This window comes from Salmo salar, chromosome 06, assembly GCF_965601325.2.
Source record: "Salmo salar chromosome 06, fSalSal1, whole genome shotgun sequence".
Lineage (NCBI taxonomy): Eukaryota > Metazoa > Chordata > Actinopteri > Salmoniformes > Salmonidae > Salmo > Salmo salar.
In genome coordinates, this window is record NC_138296.1 from 60509264 (window position 1) to 60521396 (window position 12133).

Sequence of the window (12133 nt, forward strand, 5' to 3'; positions counted from 1 at the left end):
TTCAGGGTTGGATTTCAACATATGGTGTAGGAGGAGGACATGTGTTGTTTATCCCAAGTTGCAACTTTGCAAAGTCATCAACACGCCTAAACAAATCAGCTGGATGGAGAAAGGAATGAGAGTACACTGATGGCAGCAGCATCACTCCCTCCATAGAGCCCCACAGTAGTTGTGTCATAATACCCATAAAACCTAGCTGCCAAACACAGAAATGGTTCCAATTGTTTTTCCACCATTCATTTTTCCCATGGGGGATTTTAGAAACACTTAAAATAAGGGCTGTGTTTTGTGTAGGCTTACCCTGGGTTGCAGTCCAAACACTTAAAAGACACCCTATCCCCTCAGATTAAGTGGACACTTCTGATGACATATCATGACGTCTGACGAGTATACACTTGCAGGGCAAGGGGCGAAGGAGGAAGGAATGCCCGGAAATTCGGCACTCATTCATCCCACGATGATTGTGTTTTCAGCTTGTCGGTGCTTTATATGCGCTCCAGTCAATTATGATTGCATGTCTACTTATATTAAATATATAATTATGAATATACACCTACTGTATAATGGCTAGCAAATCAATTAGCTAAATAATGTTAGCCTGCCTAGCTGGAACTTCTGAAGAAGGAAAATGTTTAATTTCTACAATTTCCAAAATCTAACCATCAAAAACATCATTACTTTTGCGAGAGGTGTTTGTGCCATCATGTGCATTAGTAGCACAATTTCTAACTTATTTACATTTGTTTTTACTTACACTTGTATGTTGACTCCATATATTGACGTTGAGGTTTTAATTTTTGTCTGACTTTATTTCGCGGATATACGATCGTCGCAAATTGAATTATGGGGAGTTTCAGGCCCTGAAGTGAACACACTGTAATTGTACACTCGCAAACTTGACTAAAAGCGAGGCTGATGGGCTTACTTTGCAAACTTCCCTTGCTTGGCTAATCATTTGGACCGCCCTCCAAGATGTTGATGGGGATTCCCCCAAGGGCATAAGGTGAGGGTAAGTGGACGAGGGTGTGTCTTTTATGAGTTTGAACCGCAGCCCCGGTGGGACGTTTTCATAACCATGTAAATCTCTCTCGGACAAAGTGACTTATCAATATATTCAGCTCAATTTTTTTTCTCCGATTTGAAAATACTAATTAGCATCAAAGTAGACATCATGCAAGACTACAAATCCCTGCAAGCTCCTGCACGTCATCTCTAGCTGACACCTTTGCTAACAGGTATTGTGTATTTTAAAACTTGCACAAGACAGTTCACAGAATTGTCCATTTAAAGAAATGTAGCCAATTTATTAATTACTACATTTAGCTAACATTAGATAGTTAATCCAGAGATACTTAACTTTGCCTCGAGTCGGCAGTCTCGTACAGATCATCATGGTATTTGTAGTTCTGCATGATAGCCACATTAGCAGCTCATTAGCATTTCATTCTTGGGAGGTAAATACAGCCATATATATTGATAAAATTCGAGAGAGATTTACACGGTTATCAAAACATCACGCCAGGGTAAGCCTACACGAAACACAGCCCTCATTTTAAGTGTTTCTAAAATCCCCTATGAGAAAAATGAATAGTGGAAAAACGATTGGAACCATTTCCCTGTTTGACCGCTAGGTTTTGTGGGATTTATGACTCATACTGTGGTACTCTATTGAGGCTTGTTTATAAATGGAACTCCAGTAAGAAAATAATGAACAGCAGGCTTAACACTTTCATTAGGACCCACAGAGTGGGGCAGCGTGGGAAGGTACCAGAGTTAATGGCTGCTGACACTGAGGTTGACTCTCAACAGCAGTGAGTCAGCATCATGACTCTTGGGTTACGCACTCCTGGTTACAGTAACATCTCAAGCCAGACACATAGGCTGAGAGGATGAGAGGCTGAGATGTTACCACCTGCCAAATATAACACAAACCACTTACCACAATGTTAGCTGTTACCTAGCACATAGCAGCAGTGTCAGTGGAGAAACTCTCTGTGTGCATCCCAAATGGAACCCTATTCCCTATACAGTGGTGGAAAAAGTACTCAATTGTCATACTTGAGTAAAAATAAAGATACCTTAATAGAAAATGGCTCAAGTAAAAGTGGAAGTCACCCAGTAAAATACTACTTGAGTAAAAGTCTAAAAGTATTTGGTTTTAAATATACTTAAGTATCAATTGTAAATGGAATTGCTAAAATGTACTTAAGAGTCAAAAGTATAAATCATTTCACTTCCTTATATTAAGCAAACCAGACTGCACAATTTTCTTGTTTCTATATTATTTACTTATAGCCAGGGGCACACTCCAACACTCAGACATCATTTACAAACAAAGCATTCGTTGTTAGTGAGTCCGCCAAATCAGAGGCAGTAGGGATGACCAGGGATGTTCTCTTGATAAGTGTATGAATTGGACCATTTTCCTGTCAAACTTTTGGGTGTCAGAATAAAATGTATGGAGTAGAAAGTGCATTATTTTCTTTAGGAATGTAGTAAAGTAAAAGTAAAAGTTACCAAAAATCTAAATAGTAAAGTACAGATACTCCCAAAAAACGACTTAAGTTGTACTTTAAAGTATTTTTACGCCACTGCATATATTGCACTGCTTTTGACCAGGGCACAGCAGCACAGTGTTAGTGGAGAACCTCTCACCTGCACCTCTCCTTCCATGACTCCCAGCAGACGGAGAAGGTCCTCCTTAGAGAGATCTGTCAGCCCTGCTGCCTTCTTTTGTCCTCTGCTGCTCTCTGTGCTTGTCTGGGGCCTTCTCGCTGTTCCAGACACCACTGACTTCCCCTCTTTTTCTTCCCGCTGGACCTTCATTTTCCTTTTCACCAGGTCTGGTGTGTTCTCCCCCTCCTCTTTGGGGAAGGCTTTGGTGGGCTGGGTGACCTGGTTTATCTGTCCGTCGTCTGGGCCCTCCATGGCTGTGCTGCACCTGGAGCGCATTCTCACCTGCAGGGCGGAGACAGACAACGGGGACACTGAATCCACAGCCCAAATAGTTCACACTATGTTATCCAAAGAAATAACTTGAAATTGCCCTCTTGGTGGCTGTAAATTGTTTAGAGACGATGAGGATTCTATCAGTTCCCTTCCCTGGCTTTGGATAGCAGCTATTTTGATCACAGAGGCCATTGGGGAGGTAATACTCAGTGGCTCCTCCACTCCTGGCATAACAGGATCAAGTTTTGTTTACAAAGCCTGAGTCATGTAGTGCGTCATTATCTCTGCAGAGCAACATAATCATTTGACAGTATTGAATGACAAATAATATGCCATGAGATCACTTCTTAAAGAGAGTGATGGAATCTTAAGCACTTACAAATTTGTAACCTATTGTACGAATTGGAAAGCGTAACATATCATACGAAATGGATGACATTGTATACAATAGTGCACAATTTCCGGGGACCTGTTTTATAGCTCGTTAGTGTTATTTTCTAAGCCACTGGCTGACATTTTACAAAACTTTTTATAACACTGCCCTAGCATAATTTTTTGTTAAATTAATGTTCTCTGAGCATTAATTATACTGGGTTGTCTCTCATGGCATATGTTTTGAACAAGTTGAAAGTGTTGCTAACATTTCTCAGTGGAGATCTCCCTCGGCCATACATGCAACATAGACCAGGAAGAAAGCTTGTACAATAGAGAGTAAATAACATTTCTGTAATCTCAGCCACATTTAAATATCACCAAGACTTGTAATCAATAGCAGAAAAGCAATATGTTCAGTATTTCCCCTGTGATCTCACATAACTTAACCTCTCACCTCTGACTAATGCCCTTTGGCCTATGTCATTCCCGCTGTACTAGTATTTCACACTGCTCCCTTTTTCTGTTTCTTAAATTGCTGTACTTGATTGTAATTAGGTGTGGGACCCAACTCTGGGAGTGAGAATAGTCTAGAAGAATGTTCTCATAGGGACTTTTAAAAACATCTGGAACCAAAAGAATATTATGAAGCAAGTAGCTATAATAGCAACTGTGTTATTCTAACCTGGATAAACAAATATATTCAGTGTGACGTTAATGCATCAAAAAACATGTGTGACCTTGAATGGTAGGCTATGTGAACTAACATATACAAATACATGACCACCATGACCGTAACGTCTTTCACCATACACTACCTCGCTATGTGCAGTTAGCCTAGGGACGAGGTTAGCATAGTTCTAACTACAGTATATGGAGTGGGTTAGTTACTGCTTTTACTGCAGGGAGGACATTTCCTGGCCAAGAGCTCTCGCCTCCTACTGTGCCAAATCAGATCCATTGTTTCCATTGTCCTAGAATCTATAGAGCCAGAGTCACGCTTTCCATCATGTCACACCAGCGGCGCTGCTACAGTATGCCTGGCCTGGCTGGCCTTGTTTGGACATTGATCAGACCCGTGTTTGTTGTCTGTGTCTGTAATAAGTTCGCATCGCCATCAGAAGCATCATAATCAAAGCCGATATGCTGTGAAAATGCAGACCACAGAATATAGTCATAACAGGTGGGCAATTTTAATTGAATTTGGATGATTCATTCTGTGTGAATCAAAATAATTTGCCCTCGTATCAGGGGTCGAGCTTTGGGACATTGCCAGTTATGATGATGGTCACATCATCATCACAACAGCCCAGGCAGAAGACACAGACACAAGGGATCCATAACCTTGGAGGGAGTGAGGGAGGGAGGGAGGGAGGGAGGGAGGGAGGGAGCAACACGGCGGGGGTGCTCAGGAAAAGATCACGATTGCATATGAATGGGGCCAAAGTTCCCCAAGGTTGCACCGTCTCTGATGAAAGCAGCGTGTGACTCAGGCTGAGAGAATCCTGGCAGCCAAATGGTAGCAGCTACTTCAGAGTTGGGCGTTATTAATAGTTGTTTCAGGGGAGAAGCCAAGCACTCCATCGGGTGCAGCCATGGAGCTGTCTTCATTTTGAGTGTCAGTTTGATTCGAACCAAAACGAAGAGTTGTGTATAAAAAAATAAAGCCATGACAAGCCCTGGGTAACAGCAGGCAGAATATTACATTGGAATGTTTACCTAAAGGTTCTGTATCGAATATTTCAAAACGGGCTCAGGGGAAAGAGTGGCAATAATATTTACGATGTTATTCTGAAGTGGTTTCATACCATATAAAGTCACCCGTTACAAGTTACTGTACATGTTCTTCTCGGTCTCATGCCCACCCTTCAATAACAGTAAACTTAGAACAGAAAACAAAAATGGTGGTTGGTAATACTGTTGTTCACAACTCCCTTTAAATGTGGATTCACAGGACAGGTGGCACCTTAATTGGGAGGGATGGGGTCGTGGTAATGGCTGGAGCGGAATGGTGGGATGGTATCAAATACATCAGACGCGTGGTTTCCGTGTGTTTGATGCCATTCCATTCGCTCCGTTGCAGCCATTATTATGGGCCGTCCTCCCCTCAGCAGCCTCCACTGATTCACAGGCACTATCCAATGGTAGGCTAATACGCATACCCTCACTATAAACATGGTATCATTTCACACATTGAATCCGGTCTGAGCCATGTGAACCACTTACCCTTATTACTAATGACTATGCTACAAGGCACAACTTCCCTGTTGCCCAATATCACATGTTGATCATCATGAAGAGCAGCTTAAGTACGTAAAGATGAATGTTCGCAGGGCCCAGATATTTCTAGGGATGTGATCGTGCCAGGCTGGTCTCCTCAATTTACACTTGAGCCTTGCTAAAACCTGGGACAGCTGTGGCCCATAGCTGATGGTAGAGCATAAGCGCATCACAAATGGAGCCCTATTCCTTACATAGTGCACAACTTTTGACTGGGGCCCATAAGGAATAGGCTGCAATTTGGAATGCACCATATGTGAATTCTCTGCCCATGAAAATAGGGAGGTAAATAAGGGCAGGGTCCCTATTTTTGAGCTGGACCTTTGGCCGGGCGGCTTGCACAGCTGTCTGCTGGTGAAGTTTTCAGTGAGTATTTATAGGAGCCCCGTCCCTCAACTTGTGCAGTGGGACCCAGAAGTGGAAATGCCAAAAGGTTATCACTTTATAAGCCATCAGCATTCTAAACAGCTGTCAATACTTCTATTTTACTCCACAGCTGTAGGTTTTCACACACGCCAGTAAATGCACATCACACAGTTGCTCATTCGTTCCTACGATCCTCTGCACACATTTTTTCGAGAGGTATGCAACATCCTTTGATATTCAAAGACCTCTGCTATTTATAGAAATAAAATGGCGGATATTGATATCATTTCTTGGCTTCTCTAACAACACATTCCTCCATGGGCATAATGACAGTGCAGCTAATCTGGGAAACAAAGACTGGTGGTGTTGGCCAAGGCAGTCAGCAATGACTCTTATAATTGATATGTTATATGATATGTATAAACATCTCTCTGGCAGGCTGACAGTATCACATCTTGGTATTATGGCAGGTCCACCTGCTAGTTTCTCTCACGGTGCATTACCACATACTGCAGTGAAAGGGAGAGTGTTTAAGTGCTTAACTTCAAGCATGTCTGCTCTCAGCTCCTCCAATACTTCCTGTTGCCACACAACGCCTTTCAGATGTATTCTTTGGTTAATTTGGTTCCTGTATAGTTACAGAGGAAGATCTGACACATTGTCTCGTCCGATCAAGGCTACTTGAATGTGGCGAAGGCTCCCCGTGGACAGTCTCACAGACCAGCCAACTTAGCCCCAGTCAAACGAGGTACTGGCAGGTGGCGGCAGCTGTCCAAATCCCCCACTACTTGATTTTGTAGCTCTTCAAAAATGTCCCTTTGAAATGGAATTTCAATTCAGTCATGCATGCAACTAAAGACTCCCAATGTGACTAAATATGGGAAGACGAACATAGGGGAGAGACTTTTTATTTTGAAAACTGAAAATCCTATCCTCCTGCAGCAACTCACTCAGAGTAAAGGGAAGAAAAAGCAGCATAACCCGACTCGTGTAACGGGACCGTACACTTGCCACATCTATACTCCTCTGAGAATTTTACTGGTGACAATATGCTGAGTAGATTTCAACTCATTTCCAAAAGCAAAATATTATGCTGTGGTTGTCTTCGCAACCCTGTATGAGGTAGACAGTAGAGAGCTGTGTGCAACATCAGAACTTAATGCAGCTTTGCACTTCGTTTATCAGACGATTGAGTAATCTTCCTCTGGGAGTCTGCTTCACACCATGCTGTATTTATGAGTTCAGCTGCCACTGTCGGTAAAAACCACCGCCAGCAGGGGACAAAACAATCCAAACAAAGCTATAAAAACTAAAACTAAATTCTGATAAGTCACCTCTAATGAAATACCACTCAATTCGAACCCCTATGACTCTGTCAGTGAGATACACTGTGTGCATTCCAAACCTCTGTTACCTCTGGGTAGCCTGTGATTAGCTACAGTATATTATATTCAGTCTCCCACTGTAAGGTGAATACCACTGAGAGTTTATAGGTTCAGGAGGAGGTCAATCTGTCTTTTCAATGTCACAGCTCTCTGTAAATTCAGTGGAAAACAGGCACTTCCTGAAGTCTCCTACCATTGCTACCTACCAACCCAGACACGTTTGTGACAAAAGGTCAGGGTAGGGTCAAAGGTGACTGGGGGGGGTTCAGATCAGGGTGGTAAAACAAAACTCTGTGAAACAGGAAGGAAAACTGTCTACAAGAGTTCAGTCACTCAGAGCCAGGGTTGGGTAGGTTACTTTCTAAATGTAATCTGTTACAGTTACTAGTTACCTGTCCAAAAATGTAATCAGTAACATACCTTTTGGATTACCCTTAACTCAGTAACGTAATCTGATTACATTCAGTTACTTTTAGATTACTTTCCCCTTAAGAGGTATTAGAAGAAGACAAAAAAGTATGTTACCAATTGAACAACATCTATTGCAGGATAAATCAATGTTAAAGTTTACATAGCTGGCCATATACAGTGGGGGGAAAAAGTATTTGATCCCCTACTGATTTTGTACGTTTGCCCACTTACAAAGAAATGATCAGTCTATAATTTTAATAGTAGGTTTATTTGAACAGTGAGAGACAGAATAAGAACAAAAAAATCCAGAAAAACGCATGTCAAAAAGTTTATAAAATGATTTGCATTTTAATGAGGGAAATAAGTATTTGACCCCTCTGCAAAACATGACTTAGTACTTGGTGGCAAAACCCGTGTTGGCAATCACAGAGGTCAGACGTTTCTTGAAGTTGGCCACCAGGTTTGCACACATCTCAGGAGGGATTTTGTCCCACTCCTCTTTGCAAATCTTCTCCAAGTCATTAAGGTTTCGAGGCTTACGTTTGGCAACTCGAACCTTCAGCTCCCTCCACAGATTTTCTATGGGATTAAGGTCTGGAGACTGGCTAGGCCACTCCAGGACCTTAATGTGCTTCTTCTTGAGCCACTCCTTTGTTGCCTTGGCCGTGTGTTTTGGGTCATTGTCATGCTGGAATACCCATCCACGACCCGATTTTCAATGCCCTGGCTGAGGGAAGGAGGTTCTCACTCAGGATTTGACGGTACATGGCCCCGTCCATCGTCCCTTTGATGCGGTGAAGTTGTCCTGTCCCCTTAGCAGAAAAACACCCTCAAAGCATAATGTTTCCACCTCCATGTTTGACGGTGGAGATGGTGTTCTTGGGGTCATAAGCAGCATTCCTCCTCCTCCAAACACGGCGAGTTGAGTTAATGTCAAAGAGCTCCATTTTGGTCTCATCTGACCACAACACTTTCACCAGTTTTCCTCTGAATCATACAGATGTTCATTGGCAAACTTCAGACGGGCATGTATATGTATTCTTGAGAAGGGGGACCTTGCGGGCGCTGCAGGATTTCAGTCCGTCACGGTGTAGTGTGTTACCAATTGTTTTCTTGGTGACTATGGTCCCAGCTGCCTTGAGATCATTGACAAGATCCTCCCATGTAGTTCTGGGCTGATTCCTCAACGTTTTCATGATCCTTGCAACTCCACGAGGTGAGATCTTGCATGGAGCCCCAGGCCGAGGGATATTGACAGTTCTTTTGTGTTTCTTCCATTTGCGAATAATCGCACCAAATGTTGTCACCTTCTCACCAAGCTGCATGGCGATGGTCTTGTAGCCCATTCCAGCCTTGTGTAGGTCTACAATCTTGTCCCTGACATCCTTGGAGAGCTCTTTGATCTTGGCCATGGTGGAGAGTTTGGAATCTGATTGATTGCTTCTGAGGACAGGTGTCTTTCTTACAGGTAACAAGCTGCGGTTAGGAGCACTCCCTTTAAGAGTGTGCTCCTAATCTCAGCTCGTTACCTGTATAAAAGAGACCTGGGAGCCAGAAATCTTTCTGATTGAGAGGGGGTCAAATACTTATTTCCCTCATTAAAATGCAAAACAATTTATAACATTTTTGACATGCGTTTTTCTGGATTTTTTTGTTGTTATTCTGTCTCTCACTGTTCAAATAAACCTACCATTAAAATTATAGACTGATCCTTTCTTTGTCAGTGGGCAAACGTACAAAATCAGCAGGGGATCAAATACTTTTTCCCCCCACTGTATGGATGTTAAATTTCACTTTATGGGTTGGTTATGTAGGCTTCTTCTAACCCATTGCTTTCTACTACATATAATACGATTAAATTATATCTTTACATTAAAAACCAAAGTCGATCAGAATTCCAGTCATGCCAATAAATGGTATACCCCTTGATCTTCAAGAATAGGACTTGGAAATATGGAAGTATAGATTAGCTAAATTGTTTTACCTGAGCATAACCCCAAAACTAAAGATTTATAAGCCAGTCGTACCTTTTTGTTGGTGACACTTTGATATCTTGATAATATGCAGCTGTTTAAAGGGAAAATCCACAGATGAATCAATAACAAAATGGCCGCCCGCCTCTGTTTTGGAAAAAGCTGAGGGATGGGCCTGGAAAATGTAACCACTCTCAGATTAATAGACAGAGCTATGGATGCAAATGATTGCTTTAACCATGTTATGAGGCTATACAGTGTTTGTTTAAATTTACAATGTTTACAAACATTGGAAAAAAACAAGTTTGTATTTTGGGTTCTCATGGAGTGTGAGAGTTAAACTAAGCTCATGAGGCATTTATAAGTTATATTCTTCAAGAATTAATCAATATATATACAGTACCAGTCAAAAGTTTGGACACACCTACTCATTCAAGGATTTTTCTATATTTGACTATTTTCTACATTGTAGAATAATAGTGAAGACATCAAAACTATGAAATAACACATGGAATCATGCAGTAACCAAAATATATTGTATATTTGAGATTCTTCAAAGTAGCCACCCTTTGCCTTGATGACAGCTTTGCACACTCTTGGCATTCTCTCAACCAGCTTCATGAGGTAGTCACTTGGAATGCATTGAAATTAACAGGTGTGCCTTGCTAAAAGTTAATTTGCGGAATATCTTTCCTTCTTGGATGTAGCAACTACAGATTGCCCCTTCAAGTCTATCAGAAGTGTGTGAGTTTGAGCATGTGTCCATTAGGCCTATGGATATTTTTTTTATCAGCATGAATTAGATTGAGCAATAAAAGCCTCACTTTTATTCTATAGGCTGGGATCTGCACTATGCAGCTGTTGCAAGAGCGCATTTTTCACTAGCTGTCCACTGGTTTCAAAAATAATGATTGATAGGCGGCTTAAACTTCTTGAATTCAACCATTATTGGGTTCAAATACACATTTAGATTTGTGAACAGCTATCCACAACAACCACAATCCGTACGGTGCAAATAGCTAAATAAGAGAGCAGCAGTGTGATTCACGTCAATGCACTATGTAGATATCAAAAATAAGTGATATCCGTATCGCCGTAGACTACACCACTGCTGCCATCCTTACCTCTAAGCGTTTATTCAAATTGGATAATCTTTGGATGCCGACAGCAGTCGCACCATTGGAAGACATACAGTGGCTTGCGAAAGTATTCACTCCCCTTGGTATTTTTCCTATTTTGTTGCCTTACAACCTGGAATTAAAATGGATTTTTTTGGGGGTTTGTATCATTTGATTTACACAACATGCCTACCATTTTGAAGATGCAAAATATTTTTTACTTTGAGACAAACAAGAAATAAGACAAAAAAAATGAAAACTTGAGCGTGCATAACTATTCACCCCCCAAAGTCAATACTTTGTAGAGCCACCTACTGCAGCAACTACAGCAAAAAGTCCCTTGGGGTATGTCTCTATAAGCTTGGCACATCTAGCCACTGGGATTTTTGCCCATTCTTCAGGGCAAAACTGCTCCAGCTCCTTCAAGTTGGATGGGTTCCACTGATGTACAGCAATCTTTAAAACTTTAAGTCATACCACAGATTCTGAATTGGATTGAGGTCTGGCCTTTGACTAGGCCACTCCAAGACATTGCTTTAGCAGTATGCTTATGGTCATTGTCCTGCTGGAAGGTGAACCTCCATCCCAGTCTCAAATCTCTGGAAGACTGAAACAGGTTTCCCTCAAGAATTTCCCTGTATTTAGCGTCATCCATCATTCCTTCAATTCTGACCAGTTTCCCAGTCCCAGCCAATGAAAAACATCCCCACAGCATGATGCTGCCACCACCATGCTTCACTGTGGGGATGGTGTTCTCGGGGTGATGAGAGGTGTTGGGTTTGCGCCAGACATAGTGTTTTCCTTGATGGCCAAAAAGCTACATTTTAGTCTCATCTGACCAGAGTGCCTTCTTCCACATGTTTGGGGAGTCTCCCACATGCGTTTTGACGAACACCAAACATGTTTGCTCATTTTATTCTGGACACTCTTCTGTAAAGCCCAGCTCTGTGGCATGTACGGCTTAAAGTGGTCCTATGGACAGATACTCCAATCTCCTCTGCGGAGCTTTGCAGCTCCTTCAGGGTTATCTTTGGTCTCTTTGTTGCCTCTCTGATTAATGTTTAATTTTAGAGGTATATGTATGAGTGTGTGTGGGGGTCCAACACTAGCAGGTGGGTTCTGCATGTGCCACAGGCCAGGGGGGAAGTTGTCAGTAACGAGGTTACATTAAGATTGCTATATTTATGTCATCTGCATGAAATACTACAGATTGGAACCCGACACAGTGATATTCCACTCTCGGCTGTATACGTACGTCAGCACTTGGGGCAGTAAATGC

General features: G+C 42.0%; 1 protein-coding gene across 5 annotated transcripts in view; it reads right to left on the reverse strand.

The window, feature by feature from the left end:
• Positions 1 to 12133, reverse strand: part of LOC106607691 (filamin-A-interacting protein 1) — a 46551-nt gene that overhangs the window by 28845 nt on the left and 5573 nt on the right. For all 5 annotated transcript variants that reach the window (XM_045720753.2, XM_045720751.2, XM_045720752.2 and 2 more), the window contains exon 2: positions 2656 to 2958. In XM_045720753.2, the coding sequence (XP_045576709.1) occupies positions 2656 to 2952 (297 nt within the window). In that variant the 5' untranslated portion in view covers positions 2953 to 2958. The remainder of the gene's footprint in view (positions 1 to 2655; positions 2959 to 12133) is intronic.